Below are 22,925 nucleotides of genomic sequence, written 5' to 3'. Positions count from 1 at the left end.
CAAATTCTACTTTTAACGTCTCTGTTGAGCAGCCCCTGGGGTCAGAGTGGTGCGGTCACGGTAAATGATTTGATTCAGCCCTCTTCCCTTCTCTCCACTCTCCTCCTTTTCCCCTCCAGCCTTCTCTCCTCCTTTACCCTCATTTTCCCTTCCCTGTCCGGCCTTCTCCCCTCCTCATCCTTATCCCCTCTCCTGTTAAATCGCTCCAAGTTGGTGGCTGGCAGATGTAGTAACTGATTTAGCAGCTGTTGAGGCAAGGCAGCCAGAGCCTGTAGCATACGCTCTGGTCAGAACAAAGAAAGGCGCACCAACACCACGCAGGCTACAGCCGCCGCAGTGAGAAGCAGCGGGCAGCTACGGAAACGGCAGTAAACGATACACTGCTGTGTAGGTCCAGCGCTGCGGTCTTTGAATCTTGATATTGCCTTCAATTTGTTGTTTTTATTTGGTGTTCAGTGAAAGCTCCCCCAAGCGCTTTGATCACTTCCCTCGATTTTGCAGGGTTCCAGCTATTTGGTTACAGGGTAACTCGAAGCTTTGGCTGTGTTAGCTGATGGTTCGCATGTCAGCAGAGGGGCAAAGCTCGCTGTGTTCCACCTAAGGGTCTCAGCACAAAACAAACGTGCTTGACTAAACCGCTCTCTTCGGGGAGAGCGGGCCGTGCTCATGCTCATAAGTTTTTCATTCTCTAGCAATGGACGGCTATAGGGCGCCCTCTAGTGGGACGGTGTGTATAGTTCACAATTTACAAGTATTTTTATTTATAGCCTACTATTGTGCAATATGAAGATATAACTGACCTTCTGGGGGAAAGGAATCTTCCTCTCTCAATTTTCTTTTCTTTCTGCCATCACTTCCAATAAACCAAAGACAAGGAGTACAACTAACAATTTGACACAGAACAAGCATAATAATCCTACTATTAGTTTGTTTGAAAAGTCTGAAATTTTGTAGACCTATAATGTAGACCCATCTTATTTATTTAATGTCACAATAGAAACTGACTTGATCAACTCTATCCATCTGTCATACTAGTTGTGCAGACACAATATTAACTTTAGTAACTGGCAAAAACGAAGCCAACTTCCTAGGTCTGTTTTGGTTCTTTTATTTATTCCGCCAGTGGTAAAAACATGTATTCAACATAAAATGGAACAGACTTAAGTGAAGCTGTAGATTTAAACTCTGGATTGTGCTAACATATTTTCGAGGGCCCCAAAAATGGTACAGATGTCAAAAGCACAGGCGTAGAAGAGGATAAATAACATTAAAAAAAAATCTTTGTTAAGACCTGTGAATAGACTCGTTAAAGCACAATCAAAAAGAATTGACAAAGGACATTAAAGTGCAATATTTCCAAAAAATATTATCATGCGGTTCTACATAAAAACATTGAGTTTGAAGTGGCCGTCCATGATAAATTCAGCATACTCCAGGTATGCTGAAGGCTTAGGCCTTTTTGTGTGGTTCAGAAATTATTGAATCTAACAAGTTATTAGGTTATTAGAACAGACATGGAAAGTAACTCCAATATGCTCAACATAACGCAATGCACCTGAAATAAACTGTTAGATTGAGAACTTTTAAAATTGCTTAAGGACCATTGCGACATAGGCCTACCATGAAGTAACAAAAATATGGTAAAACACGCTAGCACTGACTGAATCAGTGTTAAGCGAGAAATAATTCACCTCAAAAAGAGAGTTTCCAAGTCTGAATTGGTGAACTTCATTAACGTGTATTATCAGGCCATTTCTGAATACACATTTCTATTGCTCTTTAGTTGCTGAAGTTTAACTTCAGAAAGACTAACCTTTCAGAGTCCATCTGGGATAATGTTACTGACGTTCCTTCCTGAACTATAGCAGTCTGCTGACCTCTAGTGGTGACCTCGAGTTATTCAGGTCACCCACGCTCCGGAGGACACCCTCGCTGTAGCAAGACGCTAATCGCGCTTCAAATGACACGAATTACAGAGTGGATACCCACCACCATACAAACAAAAAGAGGTTCATGGGACCCTTTGTGTTCTGAGGTAAGTTTGATGTTTATTTAGTTGCAATAAATCTGAATCTCCAAAGAGATGCAAAGTATATTCAGATCATTGGATTAATCCTGCTGTTCTGTTTTAGCTTCAAACACTGCTGGCCACATCTTAACTTGAGCCAGCCGGCCATTTTAGTTCTTCAGATTGCAAAGTGGGTGTCAGGTGTCACACAGACAACAATCTTAGTGAGATACGGTAGCGTGAGATGGAGCCACCTGCACTGGCCTTGGCGAGTGTAAATGTCCCGGTCAAAACCTTGTGAATTCAAGTCAAATCCATGTTAAACTTGGGAGTCCGCCTCATCCCGGCGGGGCTGCACGGGGTGTTTCTTCCTCCTGGCCGGGGCCTCTGGTTGGCTGGCTTCGTGCTCCGCCTCAGGGGACACTGACTGCACCAGGAAGTGGGGGGCGGGGTGGGGGGCGGGGACGGGGCGTCGCTTCCTGTTCTGGGTGGAGCGTTTGGTGAGGAGGAGCCGGGCCACGCCCTCTATGTCGCACGAGGTCGCCTGCATGGCCTCCGCCATCTCCCTCCTGGTCACCGAGACGATGTCCGGGTCTGCGGCCAGCGAGTCCAGACCACTCCCCATGAGGGCCTGGAAGGAGAGAGGGTCATGTACCTCACGAGGCTCACGGCTCACTTGTTCAACCGGACCCTCCACAGCCTCCCCCTTACCCCCCGCCTCCCTTACTCTCCTAAAATCACCCCTCTGACGCACTTGTTGTATGTTGTATGTCCTGGCACTTAAAAATAGTACTTAGCATTTGTGTAGTGTCTCATCCTAGCTATCTATGTGGGGAATGGGTTAACCTTGCCATTGCTAGGGCTTGGCACTTGTTTCTATGAACATCTTTACTGTACCGACAGCAAACTATTGTTGTTTCTCTTCTGACAAATGTTCTTATTGTAAAGTTGCTTTGGATAAGTCGCTTTGCTAAATGACCTAAATTTAAATGTATATGTTATGGCTTTGTAGTGTTGTTTTTTGCTGAATGGCTCATTCAATATCATATATTCAATATTCATTCACAACCAGAACCACCAGTTATTTCCTTCACGACATTTAGACCTCAGAAACCAAACTGCAATAGGATGGGAATTGAATCCTCTCTCACCTCCTGTATGAACTGGTCTGTCGCGGGCAGGTTCTCTGCACAGTCTGTTTTCCGGGCGCAGGTGGATGAAGGCGGATGTCATCACCGGCACAGGGGGAGAGAGAATGAAAGGATCAAGTGGACTGCTAGATAAGACTACAAGAAATGTTGCGTGTTGTTTGTCTGTGCTGAGCCCTCTTCTCTGAACTCACCAAGCTCTTCATCGTCATACAAGTCCTGCTGACTGCCTCCAGAGGGAAACCTATTAAAAAACATAAACACTACTCATCAGATCGTGTTTGTGTGATACAAAGTAAATCCAAAGCCCTCTGCAATAGTTTCGCTCCTAAATATTGAGAACCAGTAATTGTTAACATCATTATAGTCATTACAGTTCATGTAGTTATTATGAACGTCATCATATGGAGACGCTCACCCAGCCATAGCATTGTTATTGCTGTTGTCGCTGAAGAAGAACGTGGGGGCAGGCTGGAAGCCCGAGGAGTCCGGGGGAGACTCCGGCTGGCTCTCAGAGAACTGGAGGGGCCGCTGGCTGGTCTGCTGGGCGACGGCCGGGGGGGCGGCCTGCTCCGACGAGAAGGAGTCCATCTGGGTCCCGAACAGGCCGTGGGTTCGCTGCACAGGGTAGACAAACAAGCACCGCCCACTTTACCAGGCCGTTGGTGCCCCACACACACCAGGGGAGATCAGGCCCCATGCACACATGTATTCTATTTGACTCTTTATATGGATCACATCGGAAAATTAATCAAAATATTGGTAGGATGGCCGCACAGGCGTGCATACACAGGTAGGCACACACACACGCGCACAACAAGTCCACAAACAAAATGTATCACAAGAAATGTGATGTATTGACCCAGACTCCTTCTGAGTATAACTGTCCTTCTGCTCCAGCGTCAGGCAGTGCCGGTCTCACCCTATAGATGCCCTCTTCTCCAGCCAACGCCATGGCGACGTCCATCTCCTCCTCGTTCTGGAGGTCACCTGAGATGGCCCGGTGCAGCTCCGTCGCTGCCTCCTCGTCGATGCACCTCAGACCGGCCTGGGACAACATGGAGGTACAGTGACGCAGACCACAACACCAGGGCACAATGCTGAACGCTACAGTGCAGGCAGAACATATTTCATTTTCTCTCTGAAAAGATTTCCTTAGTTGTTTTTCCTTTAAAAGTCAAAACATGCTTTTGTGAACATTTAAAGTTATCTCTGTGTAAAGGGTTAGTGCTTTACGTAGGAATAAGGTTAACCCTATGTCCAGCATCCACCCCTTACACACAGTATAGTCAAGGTTTACCCTGGTGAAAGGGTTAGTGTTTTACATAGGGTTAGGGTCAGCATCACGTGGTGATACAAACAACCACAAAGGCTGAGGATTTTCCACCATGAGCCCCTCGTGAACAACACACAGCTAAAGGTCGGTACCTGGATCTCTGGCCCCGAAGCAGACTTCTTACTGGGCCGGTAGCCGTAGTACTCCTCCTGTCGCTGCATGAACTTCCGGAAGTATTCCTGGATCAAGAAGGTGGAGTAGAACTTTCCCACCGTAACCTCGTCGTCTGGAACCAAACACAGCGGTTGTCAAGGAAACGGAACCGATTAGCTCTGGCCCAACTGTGTTAGGTCCGACCGCCTGCTGGTAGAAGGACTTGGTCCAGCCGTGTCACGCTGGTCACACGGTTACCGATGCTTGTTAAGTCTGTTCCACTGCGGTGGGTCTTACCTCCTATTGGTGGAATGACCTGGTCCAGGAGTTTCATGCTGGTGCGTTTCCAGATGGACTTGATGATGGCCCTCAGCTCCTCGTTGGCCTGCTCGAAGTTGCCTTGTCGAGGGAAGACACGGGGGACACCATTGGTTTGGGTTCGACACTCGGATGACTTCATGGGTTGTTTTCTATCGTCAAGCTCTGAGATGTGTACCTTCTGTTTTGATCTTGAGGGCGGTTCTGACCAGAGCGAACAGGGTGGCGTTGAAGGTGACCGTTCCGTCACTGTTCAGGGGCATGTTCATGCTGATTAAGCGCTTCAGGAGAAACAGAAGAACAAAGAAATTAGAGATTACTCCAAAAAGTAGAGTAAGGAAAAAGTGGTATGTGCAAAAAAAATGCCTCAAAAAGGGAAAGCTTGTGGAATAGATAGTGTTGATATTTGTGAACCATCGGTAGATGTACTAGGAACAGACTACCGGTGTAGGTTGGGTACCTTGCACGCAGCGCGATGGGGACAGAACTTGCCGAAGCCGAGCGGCGGTTGTATGCGTCTCAGCAGCGTAACCACGTCCAGATGTTTGATTCGCCCCCTGCAGGTCAGAGAGCACAACACCGATCACATCCTACTGCAACTGGGAGACAGAACACTTATCATGAAAGGGATGACGGTTTGGATAACAGGTTAAAGTGGGAGGATTTATCGATTAGTAATTCAGAAAGGACTTCCATCAAATAAGATGGTTGTTCAAGGTGACATATTATACCACCAGGTGTGAGCCTGCCGTTTTGAAAATCTGCCTCTCCTGACATCACAAGTGGGTGTGTCCACCTAGATGCGTGATGGATAGATCAGTCTACCAGCCTAACTAAGGGACTGTAGCAAACGTTGTTCACCTTCCGTCGTACATCTAGATGGACACGCCCACTTGTGATGTCAGAAGAGGCAGATTTACAAAACGGCTTGTAACGGCTAATCACACTCACACCTGGTGGTATTATATGTCCCCTTTAAGTGTGGTTACGTTACTCTATTAAATTAGCATTGTGATAATGGACACCCGTTGTCTTTAAGGTGACTTATTCGAGTGAGCCTCACGTGGCTTCAGGGTCATATTCAGCCCAGATCTTCTTAAACTCGTCCAGATGATGCGGACCCAGGAGCGACCAATCACGTGTCAGGTAGTCAAAGTTGTCCATGATGACGGCGACAAACAAGTTAAGAATCTGCGAGAGGAGATGAAAGCAGTTTGTACAGTTTTGTGATTTCTAAATAATTAGCAGCCCAGACCCAGAAAAACATATTTGGGGTTTGACTAGTATCACTGGAAGCAGTGACCCTGTATCTCAAGTCTATATATCTACCCTATACCCTGTATATATCTACCATATACCCTAAATATATCTACCCTATACCCTGTATATATCTACCCTATACTTTCTATATATCAGCCTTATACCCTGTATATATCTGCCCTAGACCTTCTATAATATCTGCCCCATACCCTGTATATATCTACCCTATACCTGTTTATATCTACCCTATACCCTGTATATATCTACCCTATACCCTCTATACTATCTGCCCCATACCCTGTATATATCTACCCTATACAATATACGCTATATATATATCTACCCTATACCCTGTATATATCTACCCTATACAATATACCCAATATATATACCCTATACCATATATATATCTACCCTATACCCCAATTGTTTTTATAATTTATATTTTCCCTCTATACCCTCTAATATCGTCCCTATATCTATATATCCATTCAATATTTACCCTATACCCTATATGTATCCCTTCTATATGTCCCCTATACCCTCTTTATATATACTCTCTACATAACTACCCTATACCACACTATGTACCCACCAGGAAAGCACACAGACAGTAGAAGGTGAGGAAGTATATGACAGCGAAGTTGGCCCCGCAGGTGAACTCGTCCCCGGGCAGGAAGTCCGACTTGGGGTCGCACCTCTTCCCATACATGCAGGCCAGCATGATCTCCTGCCACGCCTCGCCCGTAGCACACCTGTTGTATATACACACACACACACACACACACACACACACACACACACACACACACACACACACACACACACACACACACACACACACACACACACACACACACACACACACACACACACACACAGTGTTGGCTCAGTAAGCGTCTGGCCTCCTGTCACCTTTGACCTTTTGCCTCCCATGCTTGGATAACTCGACTGACCGGAACAGCATGAGGACGGCCTGGGGGAAGGCCTGGAAGTTGTTGTTGCGGTCGATTTGCGTGCCGTCCTCTAAAGCTATCTTTCCAAAGATCTGAAAGGGGAAACATGTCGCTTGGTTGGTCTGCTCCAATAGGGGGGGGGGGGACTGCAATAATCATAGTTTCAAGCACTCACTGAAAAAGCATTATCAAGACGTTTCCAAAATTCTATCGGATGTGAAACCATTAGTCTCTGAGGGCCTGACCTGCATCCCGATGACAGCGTAGATGAAGAACAGCATGATGATGAGCAGGGCTACATGTGGAAACGCCTGCCCTCACAGATACGTGCACACACACACACACAAACAAACACACAGAATCAGATGGACGTCCTTAGACCTGATCATGATAAAGATGATGATGAGGATAAGTGTCCAACCTGGAAGGACTTGATGAAGGTCCACAGTAGGTTACGGATGCCCTCCGAGCGGTTCAACAGTTTGACCAGACGCATGACACGGAACAGTCGGAAGAACGTGATGGACACCCTTGCGTTCTCAGAGTCCTTCAATACAGAATGTAGTATTAGTTCACAATATTGTCACGATAATGAGGATATATGAAATGGGCTAATATGCTGTATATGCTTTGTTGCTTACCGCTATAGCCTGCATTGGATTTGTCTCCTGTGATGTGTGGAAAAGGAAGTTATTGATTTGGGGAAAGGTCGTAATATTAGAGCTAATCAACATGCAAAGGGTTTAGCGAAGCTCTGAGACGTTTTCACAAAACCGCGTCAAAATAGTGTTACTACAAAGGAGGTCTAAGCAAGGAATGATGAGAAGCTACTGTGTAGCTCACGCTAAAAACATAGCATCCACTCCAATTCAAATGTCACAGTATTAACATCCAAAGTGTAAGTCTATAAAGGCCACATAGATCATCCATATTAGCGATAGAGACATACAGTTTGTGAGCACGGGCAATTCACAAACACGGACTACCTGAACCCCGGTTAACAGGCCCATCTTACCGACCTCAGTTTAGAGGACACGTTAAACCCAGACGCAACCCAGATCTCTACGCTACCGGTCGTCAGAGGGGAGGGGGGGTGGGGGCTCAGTAGAGACCAGTAGTCCCGTTAGTAAGGAGGGTAGCAGGAGGCGTGTGTCACTCAGTGAGGCCCATGCAGCAGTGATGCGGTGTGGATGAGATATTTACAGCACAGCCGTGGAGACAGTACAGCCCTCCACTGGAGGCCAGGGCAGCCTGCGGGAGGACAGACAGATGGAGGAGAGGTTAGATCCAGGAATGGAGGCAGATGGAGGGTGAAGAAGAAGAGAGGGAAGGAGAGATGTAGCCTCGTAGGTCGATGCGTTGGTGTGGCAAAGTTTGGGCAGGGGGGATTGAAAAAGAGAGGAATAAACGGATGGAAATTGTTAATAAAAGGTGTGTATCTCATAAAAAAGTCTGAAAACACAAACACATGAATCAAATAACTGTGAAACCGCTACTATCCTGTACTCTCCAGGCAAAAAAAAACAAGCAAAGAAGGTAAGCAGAAAAGACTCATTTAAAGACGCTTGGATAACGTGGATGTTATGTGAGGCTGAGTGCTCTGGTGATGATCTGGTGCGTCGGTGCGATGGAGCGACCAAGTGAGGCAGTGGCGGCCAGTGGATGCGCTGTTGCGCACGGCAACAGAAACGGCGGTGGGAGCGATGGCCCAAAACAACGGTACTGATACTGACCCTGGTCTTTGACCCAGCTGTGCCAGCCCCGAACGGCTGTAGGGCATCCACAACATGCCTCTGGTCAGAGCATTGAATAAACATGGCAACATTCGGTCATGTCAAAGCACAGTCAGAGGGACCGCTGATGCTTCTCGTGAGGAAGGAAACAGGGAAACTGTTATCAAGATCTCGATAGACTTAAGACGGATGGCCCAGTTGTCTTCACCTCAGGGAAGCCAAAAGAAATGAGCAAACACAACGAAAGGTGTACTTACATCCACCTCACTGAGGATCACGTCCACAACGCTGCCTACGACGATGAGGAAGTCAAACACGTTCCAGGGGTCTCCAAAGTATCCCTGTGGAGACGTGAAGAGAGAGTCTCAGCTCTCTGTAAACTGTCTCAGCAAACTGTCGGGGTGGACGGGACTTGATCAACACAGACGGTGTTCAGGGGCGCTCACCTTGGCTTTGAAGGCCAGGAGTTTGAGGATCATCTCCACGGTGAAGAGCACGGTGAAGATGAGGTTAAGGGTGGAGGACAGCTTGGTGATGTGATCCGATTGGTTGCAGTGCTAAACGGACACGAAGAGACAACAGTCATCTCAATCAGACATTACTTCAGGCAGACGGAGCCGTTTCTCTATGGGAACTTTGAACGATTTTTTTTGTTATTTATTTTGGTTATATGTGAAAGAAACATTGCAATAAATACACCATTGCTGTTTAGCAATTAAATAAGCATTATTTAATAGTTCAAAAGTAGGATTACCCTTAACCTAACTTTCAGCCTTTTACAGCCCATAGCTAAAATACAGCATGCCAAAGAGAGACTCCCATAGCAACAGGCCCTTGTGGCTCATACCTGCATCCCAAGACACAGGGTGTTGAGCATGATGAGGAAGAACATCAGGTACTCAAAGTAGCAGGAAGTGACAATGTACCACACCCGGTACTGGTAGGGGTTCTTTGGGATGTAGCAGCGTAGGGGGCGGGCCTTCAGCGCATACTGGACGCACTGACGCTGGACAGGAGAACCACAGGACACAGGTTCAAAACAGTACAAAATGTAGCAGCTGAAATAAGGCTCATGCCGTTTGGATGTTGGGAGTAGGTTGGCCATGGTGTAGGACTGTGAAGTGGAGAGGGTGTTTGATTCCTAGTGGAATGGTAATGGGTTCGATCCCCAATGGTCGTAGACTACTTGAAGCATCTTTGTATATTCACCTGTATTCACAATGTGTTAAATAGTGAACTGTGTTGGTAATGGGACTGGGGTCCATGCTTCATTAAAGTATGTACCATAGGTTCTAACTTAAGATTTTAGTACAAAGCACCTTAAAGGTGACTTATTGTACCACCAGGTGGGAATGTGATTAGCCATTACAAGCCGTTTTGAAAATCGGCCACTTCTGACATCACAAGTGGGTGTGTCTACCTAGATGTATGATGGACAGATGAGCAGCGTTTGCTACAGTCCACTGGGTAGGCTGGTAGACTGATCTATCCAGGACACATCTATGTGGACACCCCACTTGTGATGTCAGAAGAGGCAGATTTTTCAAAACGGCTTGTAATCCCCTGGTGGTATGATATGGCAGCTTTAAGGGTTGCGTGTATCTCATTTAAGTGTCAATGTCTTGCATTTTGGCGCCCCCTGCTTGTGTACCTGGTTCTTGTCCAGCTCACAGTCCTTGTACTCCTGTTCGCCCTGTTCCTGGAAAGTGACAATGACGAATCCGACGAAGATGTTCATCATGAAGAAGGCGATGAGGATGATGTAGACAATGAAGAAGATGGAGATGTCCACACGGTTATTGAAGACGGGTCCAAAGTCCTCTTTGTCTGCGTCGATGGCTCTGTACAACAGCCTGGGAAGGGTGGGGGGGTTAAACATTAAAATACTCCATTATAATAATAATAATAATTATAAATATATACATTTGAAAAAATATAATAAAAATTATAAGACAACATTTTTTCTGTGACCATTCTGCTGCGACCCACCGCTTGAAACTCCCTGCTTGAGATCAGGAGGTGGTTGTACTTACTGTGGCCAGCCCTCAAAGGTGGAAACAGTGAAGAGAGCCAGCATGCCGTTGAGCACGTTGTCAAAGTTAAAGTCGCTGTTCTGCCACTCTCTGTCGGCCAGCACGGTGTCTTGCAGGGAGTTCTCCATATGCTTTATGAATTGACCTCTGTGGAAGAGACAGGAGGTCATAGGCCTGGTTTTCACCCATTGTTTTCAAATGTTCCTGATGAAAGTGCTTGGACATATCTTACTTGCATTCTTCCTCTGTCATTTTGGTGGGGTCTGTGCAACTGTAGAACTTCCCCTGAGAATGAATGAAATCACTTATGTTAAAAAATGGAAGAAATCAAAACATTCTGAATATATAACGGCTTTGATTGTGAATGGTGACTTTTGTTGAAAGGGTGAGATGAATTGTATTCAACCTACCTTGAAAAGTTGGACTCCAATGCAGGAAAACATGAAATTAAGCAGCATGGTAACCAAGACGATGTTGCCGATGGTACTGATGGCCACAAACACGCACTGGACCACATGCTACCAACACACGGACATGACACAGTTAATTCACATAGCCCTTGAGGTGGCCAAGTACCAAAAGAAGAAAAGGGGCTTCTGATGGATAAGGGATACCTTCAGGCCCTTTGCCCTGTTGATGGCCCTTAGAGGCCTGAGCACCCTCAACACCCTGAGGATCTTCACCACCGAGATGGCGCTGGACCTGGACACCACAGGGCAAAGGGCTTACAATGAAGTAGGAGTTGAGACCAACAAAACAGATCTGAGTCAGCCACTAAACAACAAAGGAGCCATGAAGACCAAAGCAACGATTGATGAGAGGTTTAAAAGGTGAGCCTGCTGACTCACTCCATCCCCATGGAGAGCAGGGACACCGTCACCACGATCAGATCAAGGATGTTGAAGGAGTTGCGGCAGAAAGAGCCCTCGTGCATGAACGCACCGTACACCGTCATCTGCCAATCAGAGTAATACACCCGTACATGTGCGTCAGGATGACGGAGCACTGGTCAAGCCCCACTCATTTGTATGAGAAGCTAGCATAGAGTTTGAAGGGCACATCTATATCAATATCAATATTCCCCCTGCGTCTTACTTTTTGATACTCTGCCTTTTTACATTATATCTTGTGTTTTTGCTGATGCATTGTTTCATTGTGTTATTCCATATTACTGCTGTAACACTGACCATTCCCTAGCTGTAGAGTAAACAAAGGATTATTTTATTTATTCTTATAAAACCTCTAAGGATATTCAGAGTAATTATGTAGCTTTTGCATTTCTAAAATAAAAAAAAACACAGGGCTGACTTTACCTTGAGTACAATCATAACGGTGAACACAGAGGTGACTGTACCTTGAGTACAATCCTAATGGTGAACACAGAGGTGACTGTACCTTGAGTACAATACTAATGGTGAACACAGAGGTGACTGTACCTTGAGTACAATCATAACGGTGAACACAGAGGTGACTGTACCTTGAGTACAATCCTAATGGTGAACACAGAGGTGACTGTACCTTGAGTACAATCCTAATGGTGAACACAGAGGTGACTGTACCTTGAGCACAATCTCAATGGTGAACACAGAGGTGAAGACGATGTCTGCATACGCCAGGATCTGAGGATAGACCACACGGCAGCGTTAGGGTTACTATAGCAACCTCTCTCCCGGTTCACATGCTGTAGAGCTACATGATGTACAGATGTATAGCCAGGCCTCCCCTGGGGTCACCTTGTTCCTGTAGGACTTGGGATCGATGGGGTCCTCAGCCGCCAGCGAGATGGAGGACAGGAGGATGAAGAGGAGGATCAGGTTGGTGAACGCAGACGCATTGATGATCTTGTAGCACAGCTTGCGGATCCTGGTCACACATAGGGAAAAACAGACACACACACACACAACAAGCACAAACAAATGTGTACACAAACAATAGTTAGTTATAAGTTATTAATTTGGCTGGAAAGTACATTGTTTTTATGCAAGATTTGTTTGTTTACTATTAATAATTGATATTTTTAGGTTAATTATTGGATTTAAATTATTCAAAAAGATGATAATATCATTATCATTATTATCATAATAACAACGATCATTTATTTTCCATTCTCACTTGTTTTGAGGTCCAAAGATATAGAAGGAGCTGGCTTGGGGTAATGGTACCGCCTCCTCCTTAAGTTGCAGGTCCGCCATTGGTCGAGGCCTTGGGCTGATGGGAATCGCAGGCTCCTCCTCCTCATCGTCGCCTACAGGGTGGAGGTAAGCAGATGTTGGTGGTGCTACTTGCTAATACTACCAGGGCAGTCTAGTATCACAGAGAGGAGTGGAAGGAGCTGGTCACCGAAGGAGGTTTAGGCGATGGAGAAAAGATGTCTTGAATTTCCTGGCTGGTTGTACATTTCAGGTGAATAGTGGGTAGGCCTTGTCTGCTTGAGGGGGCAGTAGGCGCTTAAGGCCTTTGCACAGTAAGGTTTTACTTCCTTCCCACGCCCTCATGTAGTGGGCTTTATATGGCCATGTGAAATCAACCCTAACTATAGACCATGGCTATATAAGCTCTGGCAAATCCTTAAGGTCTAATAATAATGAGTCCCACTCACTAAAGCCAGTCACTTGTACAAAGATACTAATAAGAGATTTACACTTCAAACACCTCTCGCTTGTATTATTCAGTTCAAAACACATGTTAGAAGTAAGGAAAGTAGAAGATAAGCACATGCTGGGTTTCTTAGGTAGTTTGAAACATTACCTGGGAAATCTGCAGGTGGAAACGGATCTTTCACTTCATTGACATGGGACTCAAACTCATCGATTTTTAGCTTTAAAGAAGAAAAGTGATATTTTTATAGTATAGTGAATATTTTTCAAAATACAAACATAACCATACATGTACCATAAAATGAACTAATACAGGAACATAACAGTACCATGATTACATAACCTAAAACATGAACATAACAGAAACATGTACCATAACATAACCTTAAACATCAACATCAACGGTGCAATTTGCCGTCACATAACCTACAACTTCGAAATTAACAAAGCCTAAACCACTCAACACAACAGTAACATTTACCATACCATGACCTAAAATTTGACTATAACCTTACTTAAAACATGACCTAACCTAAAACATCAACATAAGTCACCTTGGCCGTGGTTGGCATGCCCTCAATCTTGGCTCTTTGCTCTGCCAGCTTCTTAGCCATCCTTTCCCGTTCCTCTTCAGCCTTGTCTGGCTTCTTGGACCTGGGAGGTATAAAGGTACCTTTCACCTATGTTGCCAACTAAAAGTGTAAATAAGCAACATGATCCCACGCATGAAGATCTACCTTTGGAGCTTCTTCCGGATCTTCTCGTCCGCTTTGTCCTTCTGAGCCGAGGTCAGACTCTCGGCCTCAGCCAGGTTGTCCACGGCGATGGCCAGGAAAACGTTCAGGAGGATGTCTGTTATCTCCAGAATCAAGGAAACCAACGCCAAGACAGCTTCGGCATGCCAAAACAATGCCTAAGTTTCACTTCAATTAAAAATAAATGTTAGCTCCAATTTTATTACCATTTTAATAGGCCTATTCCTAAATTAGAATTGGCTGGTAGCTGGCATTGGATTGGCACTTGAAGGATACAGTTTCCACAGACGTAGAGAATGACGAAGTAGATGCTGACCAGGATGCCTGGGAAAGCAGGGCCTCCATAGGACATGATGCCGTTGTTCATTATGCTGTCCCAGTCTTCTCCTGTTAGCACCTTGAAAAGATTAAACAGATGTCTCACCGGTCCATCAATAAACCACCAGATATAGGCACTCTACTTGAGTATTTCCACCTGTGAAAGATGCACGTCAGTTATGTACCAGACTTTTTTTATATGAATAATATATTCATCCATCATCTCTAATCAACTTCATACGTTTCGTAGATCAGTTCATGGTAAATATATTAAAGATTAAGCCTGCTAATGACAAGAGAAAACTATTCAGGCAACAAACAACATTTTTAAGCCTCACCTAAATATAATTGCATGAAGAATGATTGATTGACTTTGATACAAAGTTGCCAGGACTTAGAGGCCCTTCTGATGATTGCAGAGCACAGGATCCTATGAAGAGAAAGAGCCAGGCTCTCCATAGTCCTACCTGGAACACACTGATAAGGGCCTGAGGGAAGTTGTCAAAGTTGCTGCGCCTGGGCGTGTTGTCTGGGAAGTTGAACTTCCCTCCGAACACCTGCATGCCCAGCAGGGAGAAGATGACGATGAAGAGGAAGAGCAGGAGGAGCAGGCAGGCAATGGAGCGCACAGAGTTCAGGAGGGAGGCCACCAGGTTTCTGAGAGACTTCCAGTACCTGAAAGACAGAAGGTGGTTGGAGGAGAAGGACATCTTGATGCATGAGAGAGAGGTGGAGGAGGACATCTTGATGCATGAGAGGGTGAAGGGGACCTACTTGGTGACCTTGAGGAACCTCAGCAGCCGGATGCACCTGAGGACCGACAGGCCCAGCGGCGTGATGCACTGCACCCACAGCAGGATGATCTCCACGATGCCACACACCACCACGAAGAAGTCAAAGCGGTTGAACACCGACATGAAGTACATCCTGGGGCCCAGAGCGTACATCTTGACCATCATCTCCAGCGCAAACATCAACAGCAGCAGCCTGCTAATAATGTCTGGAAAAATGGAAAATCACATTGTCATTGAATAATAATGGTGTAGGGAAGGGTTTGTAGAGTGTGTCGATAACAAAATAAGTCAGTCCATTTGTTCACGGAAAATTAATTATCGATGTAAATAGATGACACATGCTTGGCCTCAAACCCACAACCAACAAATACCCAAACCAAAGAGGTGATAAACCTTACAGAACAAGGTTTGATTCCGACCCCCCTGTCATTCCCCCTCTCTTTCAGCCCATTGTCCTGTCCATAAGGTACAAAAACCCCATCAAAACCTATTAGTAAACCCGGTTTCAATCCTTTGTCATAGAACATGCAGTCGCAGCAGTCGAGCGTCGTAGACGGACCTTGTAAGATGGTCAGAGAGTAAGGCTGGTGGTGGTGCTCCGTGGCGATGGCCAGGGTGTTCACAGACACCATGATCATCACCGCCCAGTAGAATTCCCTGGTCTTTATGTAAATCAGACACTTCATCCTCATGAAACGATTCCACCTCCGAGCTAGCCGGCTGATTGCAAAGAAAAACAGAAAGGGTTTTGCACAAGATGTCTAAACTGAAACGCTTCTTCAATGGTTTGGTATTTGACTGAATAGTGCATCCGACTCACTAGTAGTAAACGATTTTACTCTTGCCTTCCATGTCGTAGAGGCTGTCTGCGTCAGAGTCCCCGGTCAAAGGCAGCAGGCCTGAGGAAAGGAAATGGGTTTCAAAATCATGACCCTCAGCCTGGAACACCTCGACATGTGCTCTTAGATCAAACATGTATTCTTGAGAAATTTATAACAACGGTTGACCTTGTCCCTCTCTGTCCATATCCAAAACCTCTGCCTGAGTGATCCACTCCATGTAACCATGGAGATCCTCGTCCAGCTGCGCGCGCTCTCTTGCCTCCTGGAACTCTCCACGAGACTTGGCCTTCTCTCGCTCCTTAGTAAACTCCCTGTGGAGTAAAGTACAAAGGTACTGCTCTTTCTTTACCTCATTTTTGATTTTTGGCACGCATAAAACCCACTGAGAAACCTTGAATTATATGGAGAACTGTAGTTCGTCGGTTGGTGAAGAGTGTGCGTTCCCCTACCCACTGAGCACGCCCAGGACGAGGTTGAGCACAAAGAAGGAGCCCACCAGGATTAGGGGGATGAAGTACAACCAGGGCCATTCGTTCCCTATGGCGTCGTTCACCTGAAACACGCGGGACTCGTGTTAGAGAACCACCAAACTAATGTGTTCAAAGATGGCATGAAATGGCTAACTTTAACAGATTACAATTTAAAGATCGCATGGTCAATCACTGGATCACTATAATGTATTTTCGGCCCACTTTGTATGTCACTTTGGGTAAGAGTGTCTTCTAATGACGTGTGGCAATCAAGTGTCACTGACCCAGTAGAGGACTTGGGTCCAGCCCTCCATAGTGATCGACTGGTAGACGGTGAGCATGGCGAAGCCGATGTTGTCAAAGTGGGTGATGCCGTTGTTGGGCCCCACCCAGTCCGGCCGGCACTCCGACCCGTTGATCGTGCAGCGGCGGCCGTTACCGGCCTGAGCGCAGGGCGCGGGCGGCTCGCCCTCCGCCGTAGCGAAGATATCTGGAACCAAGATGATATTAAGATGGGAGAACGAATCTCTGTGACACAAATAAGAGGGGCAGGATGGGCTAATGGTTAGGGTTCGAATTCAAGACAAAAGGTACTGGGTTTGATCCCCAACGTCCAAGAAGGCTAACCCCGACATGCTAACACAATACCTGTTCAAATAGTAATTTAGCATTAATAATAATAGTAGTAGTCATAGTAATATAAGTATTTAGTTTAATAGTAGTAGTCAAAGTAATAGTAGTAGTAATAGTAATAGCAGTAGTAATAGTAATAGTATTAGTCATAGTAACAGTAGTTGTAATTAGTAAGAGAATATGGGTTCGCCCAGAACTCAGGATAGTAATCATACTCATTAGGGCTGGCTGCACTGCTGCAGTATATCATAATGATCCCTACTTGTGCCCGTGTAGTAGCAGGTCTTGTGCATCTTGCACTTGAAGAGCTCCAGCCCCACGATGGCGTAGATGGTGACCAGCAGAAAGACGAGCAGCGCGATGTGCAGCAGGGGCAGCATGGCTTTGAGGATGGAGTTCATTACGACCTGAAGGCCTGCGAAGGGACGGGGAGAGAAAATCAATGGGCCTGTGACAAGTGACCGATGCCGTTGTTCCCTTTTAGAGCAACAGTAGTGAAGAGACAGGTTTCACGAGCTATGACTTGATGGACACTTTGAAACAGACAAACAGAAATGGTTTGATTCTTTTGTCGTCTCTTCACAGAGCTTTATGAGGATGTGAGCCGGTGTGGTTCGATACGAGAAGAGATCAGAAACTTTGCTGGGCTTTTATAGCGGACTGTAAAATGAGGTGAAGGTAAAGTGGAGATTTTTGAAGCACCGCAACACAACAACTGCAATGTCTGGACCCTTAAATCCAATCTGATTGGAAGAAGGCATTACATGACTTCATCTTTGTTTGTGTCCACTTTAGTTTCATCTATGTTGCTATGTGTTCTCGGATGGAAACCTACTGGGGACCCCGGAGACCAGACGCAGTGGTCTGAGCACTCGGAAGGCCCTCAGCGCCTTCATGTCAAAGCCCCCGCCCTTCTCCGGGCGCACGCCCATCACCAAGTTGATGGTGTCGATGGCAAAGGTGAAGAGGCTGCAGAATGAAGAACCGATGTACACAGTTTACATTGAGTTTGTGTTGGGCTTGCCTTAAAAATAATGACAAATACTTTTTCTGTAAGTGTTACTGTACAACAAATGTTTTTTTAATTAAATGTAAAGACAAAGCTCATGTAGCTAATCAAAACCTTCAGTGTGTGATGTGTTATACACTTACCCCATGAAGACTATTACGAAGTCCAGTATGTTCCAACAATTTCGTAAATAGGCTCCTTCGTGTAGTATCAACCCATACGCCACTATCTTTAGGAAACATTCTAACGTAAAGATCACCATGAAAATGATCTCCAGGCTCTCCTGAATGAATCACAAAGAACAACAACCACAAATTCAGTTTATGTGAGACAGAATTATACACTCATAATGTTTAGAGACATCATCCAAAAACATTTCTTTGAGCTTCTCTTTTCAGTTATGGTCGGATGTATGTTCTCGAGCCTTGAGTTGAATTTCTATCATAGAAATTGAGCCAATTCCGATCAATGCCACAATCAATGAGGTAGGCTTATTGAAAATGATTTGCAGGTAAGTAGTAGAGTCCAGCTTTAGAGTGACATTGACAGTGCTACGTTAGAACCCTCTCCTACCCACCAAAGGTTCATGGTGTTGGCTAGCTGACCTACTTCTGTCAGTGGGGGGGCTAAAGTTTTACTTCAAACTATCAACTACCAACCAGCTCTACTTACACCTCTGAAGACTCTGGAATGACACACAGGGGAAGTTCTTAGAAGTAGTGGTTCAGTGGTTAATAAGAGGTAGCTAGAAGTAGCATTTAAATACTTAGTTGAAGTAATCCATAAGAAAATCATTAAAAAATCATAAAGTAGCTCAACCATATCTACTTATCTAGGTTAAAATGTACTGAAGCGACAAAAGTACACATGTTGGCAGGGATGCAATGGCCGTCGGGGAGACTTTCACTCTCCCTGTGGGCCAACGTGCCTGCTGGGCTGAAGACAAAATCTGATCGGCCCCTAAAACCGGTGGGCTCATTTTCTTCCTCTTTCTCTTCATCACAGTTAAAATGAAAGTCGATAGAAATATGAATTCCTCAGTAAAGTACAGATACTCAGATACTGTCGAAAAGTATTCATACTTTGTTACTTTACACCACTGATAGATGGTGTCTAAGAAGTAACTAAAAGTATACAAGCTACGGATGATTTGGGGGATGAAAAGGTTCATTACAGGTTTGACTGGTATTGAGCTCAGTGGTTGTACCCCCTCCTCCACGCCTCACTACAGAGTAGGAGCCGATGGCGCGGGGCGGGTGTCGTTGCACCAGGGATCTTTTATATTAGCAGAGGCTGCTGAAGGTCACGCTTCCAAATTAGGGTCACTGGCTGTAAAAGCCTCCACCTCGATTAATACTTTAAGATACTAACACATAGACCGACCACAGGCATCACTGGGCCGATGCATACTGTGATCTATGTGTTACATAATGCCTGGGATGAGCCTCGCCACTCCCAGAGAGGCATAAACACACTCCGTCAAGATCTAAATTTAAAACGCTGAAGTGCACTTACACTCCTATCACAGTGGCTCAGGCAACAAAAACACACGTCTCTACTTTTGAATACATCAACTATATTTTCGTGAGTAATGATTGTCAGATTTTTTTTTTTAAGTATATGATCGAAGATAGAGCTTTGGATTGGAGAAAGTTCTTTATGTTTTGAACATTAATACAAATTATGATTTAAAATAAAAAACGATATTTAAGGGGGACTTACACAGATCTAGGTGGACACGCCCACTAGTGATGTCATATAGGGCACATTTTCGAAACGGCTTGTAAGGCTAATCACACTCACACCTGATGGTATAATATGTCCCCTTTAAAAATGTGTGTTAAAATGTTTGTTATTCCAAAAACAGATCCTGAGAATGTTCCTTCTCATAGTTTTTAGAGGCGTGTAAGTGGTGATGAGGTGTCAACAGACTCCATTGTAGACCGGTTCATGAGCAATGTCTCTGTGGACAGCTTGACATTGTTATTTCAAACCAAACACCATACAAGTCAGAATGATGAATAGTTCAGATACTGTCTGCTCTTCAGGATGAGTAATACTACAGAATAGAAGAGTGCATCTAAAACAGAATGCCTCTACCATCACCACTTCATGAAATGTAATGGGTAACTATATTAAATCACCGTATCAGTAAGACAAACGTTTCACCATCTGTGTGTGTTTGTGTATGTGTGTTACTCACAAGACTTTCGTTGGTAAAATTGCTGTCCTCCTCAGGCATGGGCAGGAACACAGCCAGCGCAATACAGTTAGCGAAGATGGTAACCAGGATGATATATTCAAAGGTTCTGGTGAGGGAAGTTCAGGATAACAATAACAACTACACACAGACACACACACTCACATACAGCATATAGACACATGCATACACACATATGCATACATAACGATAGCATACACACGTTAATAAACACACATACAGATAGCGCCCGCCCACGCATGCACGCATACATACACACAGACACACACAAATAGCATATACGTACACACACACACACACACACCTGCATGCATGCAGATAGCACATACATGCAAACACAAATTGAGACAACTGGGGAGATGAATGCTTGGATGCAGTACTGCTTAGTTTTGATTTGATAACATTATGAACACTACAGAGGATGGTTTAATTTGAGTCTGTTCAGATTTTGTTTCATTTAAAAAAAGGCTTAATGTGAGAAACATTTCATTTTTAAAGTCTCAACATGCTTGAATGAATCCTCCTTGCGAATGTAAAATACAGTTACAGTAATGTTAACAAGAGGATACTTGTCAATATGCCAGATCCTAAACTTGTGTAATATGTGTAATCCTGCCTTGTGCCGTCCCATTCTCGTCTATAGAGGGCGCTCTAACAGAATTCCCCTGCTTACTCATCATGATGTCTCCCTGTGATGCCACCAGACAGCTGCACATCCCAAGAATACGTCCAGACCATTTAAAAGCAGGCAACTTATTGCCAACTATAAACTTGCCAGTTATAGAAAACGAGAATTGATTCTCAAACTGTTCTTATTTTGGGTGGTAAGATATATTATAATTTAGAAAACTAAGAAGTATAGAGAAACATTTTTCTCTGGCTTTCGTTGTTTTGTTCTATTTCTGTAACATTCCTGTGTTCTGACGGCCCTACAACCCGAGGGCTGGGTTATGGAAACCACCAACATGTGAATGACTTGCCTGGTAAAAAAAATAGTTTAAATTAAAAGCTAAGAAATAAACCAATATGATCATATCAGTAACTCTGACTTATTACACTATCATTACTTTATTGAATCACTATCCCTCATCCTTCATCTCATAATGTTTAAACCCATGGTGACTATGACCACACTGATGTTTTTTTTCATACAGACATCAACAAACCAATGATGACTGTGAGGGTGACAAAGGATCTATTTAAGATGCAGTGATGCAGAGCCAGCCTTCGGGTTCAGGTGAGGAGAGCCAAGTTCAACCCCTCCTAACGTTGCATGGCAGGGATAACCCTAACCCCTATCCCTAACCATAACCCTTCCAGACAGCTCTTTCCATTATGATAGACGACGTATGCCAACCAGTCAACCAGCCAACAAGTATCAATTCATTCAGTGGCTCTCATTCAATTGTTTGAGTGTTAAAAGCGTTTGGCTTAACAGGAGCTCAGCGCAGTGAGGAGGCCGTGGTCGCCATACCCGAGGCTGGCACAGGCCAACCGGATGAATAACAAAGGTCTTAGCACCGAAGGCAGGTTTAGGCCCTCACGCATTGTGAGGGGATTTCGGGAGCAGTGATGCTTATCATAGCACGGAGCTAAACAACAGCTGCCATCTGTCGGCCTTGTGTACACTCAATTCCCCTACGATGGGCCTTTCAACCAAGTTTTTATTATTGTTTTTATTGAGATACGTATCCTTTCCTACACTGTTAGCACAGAGTATTGAACTGGGAGTGACACCATTTAGCGGAGTGGATTACTGGTATGGGCCATACCATTGCTCTCCTATGCCCGTGTCTAAATATGTTCTCCTCTGCTAATAGATATTCTAGAAGGAACCCTCAACGGGACACGGGGTTCAGTGTGATGAAGGATACTTCCACTCCACGATCTTGGTGCAGGCCTTGCGGAAAGGGTTCTTCAAGCCGAAGAGGAAGAGGGTCCTGGCGGGCCGAGGGTTGCCCCCCGTGGCCTGCAGCTTCTTCAGCTTCTCCCGCTGTTTCCTCTTCAGCTCCTCCTCGTTCATGATCACCGGCTTGGCCACCTCGCCGTTTGACGCCATCTTGGAGCCGAGTGAGGGCGACGACTCTCTAGTCCTGTCCCTGGGCGAATGTGTCGCCTTCGCACCCGAGTATTCCACAAACAAGACACCACAAGGCCGCGCTCAGAGATACTCTGGTTTTAAAAAAATCCCTGGTTCCTGGTCGGTGTGTAATCCTGTGCCCCTGGACGGTGTACCCCCTCTCTCGGAGCCGCAGGCCTCTGCTCCTGGCCCTGGATGTCTGACCGAAAAGTCCACAGGGCAGGGAAAAGTGATAGGTTCAACCAGAGCCACAGGAGGAGTCGCTGGCCCCCACTACCGTTTAAATATAGACTGCAGGACAGCGACTCGCCATGCTTGGGA

At 45.3% G+C, this 22,925-nt stretch overlaps 1 protein-coding gene and 1 long non-coding RNA gene across 2 annotated transcripts; one reads left to right on the top strand and one right to left on the bottom strand.

Annotated features, from left to right (window-relative positions):
* Positions 1-1,092: 1,092 nt before the first annotated feature.
* Positions 1,093-22,877, bottom strand: LOC115553364 (dihydropyridine-sensitive L-type skeletal muscle calcium channel subunit alpha-1). The gene is made up of 44 exons (XM_030369504.1): positions 22,399-22,877; positions 20,507-20,612; positions 18,447-18,586; positions 18,130-18,263; positions 17,557-17,709; positions 16,946-17,151; positions 16,641-16,744; positions 16,357-16,502; positions 16,170-16,248; positions 15,909-16,069; positions 15,330-15,555; positions 15,023-15,230; positions 14,514-14,634; positions 14,220-14,334; positions 14,037-14,136; positions 13,634-13,703; positions 12,998-13,130; positions 12,619-12,748; positions 12,445-12,504; positions 11,734-11,840; positions 11,500-11,587; positions 11,296-11,403; positions 11,118-11,170; positions 10,886-11,032; positions 10,504-10,705; positions 9,700-9,858; positions 9,299-9,409; positions 9,110-9,193; positions 8,323-8,370; positions 7,761-7,787; positions 7,541-7,666; positions 7,365-7,430; positions 7,120-7,211; positions 6,759-6,918; positions 5,967-6,094; positions 5,364-5,460; positions 5,082-5,184; positions 4,883-4,984; positions 4,585-4,718; positions 4,079-4,204; positions 3,575-3,774; positions 3,351-3,400; positions 3,160-3,203; positions 1,093-2,639 (listed from the first exon to the last, which is right to left on the bottom strand). Exons 1-44 carry the CDS (start codon positions 22,581-22,583, stop codon positions 2,328-2,330), a joined length of 5,451 nt encoding a protein of 1,816 aa, XP_030225364.1. The 5' UTR covers positions 22,584-22,877; the 3' UTR covers positions 1,093-2,327.
* On the top strand, positions 17,703-18,397 carry LOC115553641 (uncharacterized). Its single transcript, XR_003978474.1, has 2 exons — positions 17,703-17,972; positions 18,090-18,397. It is a non-coding gene; the product is annotated as an uncharacterized LOC115553641 (long non-coding RNA).
* Positions 22,878-22,925: the final 48 nt, after the last annotated feature.

Source organism: Gadus morhua, chromosome 1, assembly GCF_902167405.1.
Source record: "Gadus morhua chromosome 1, gadMor3.0, whole genome shotgun sequence".
NCBI lineage: Eukaryota > Metazoa > Chordata > Actinopteri > Gadiformes > Gadidae > Gadus > Gadus morhua.
This window is presented reverse-complemented; position numbering and strand designations above follow the sequence as displayed.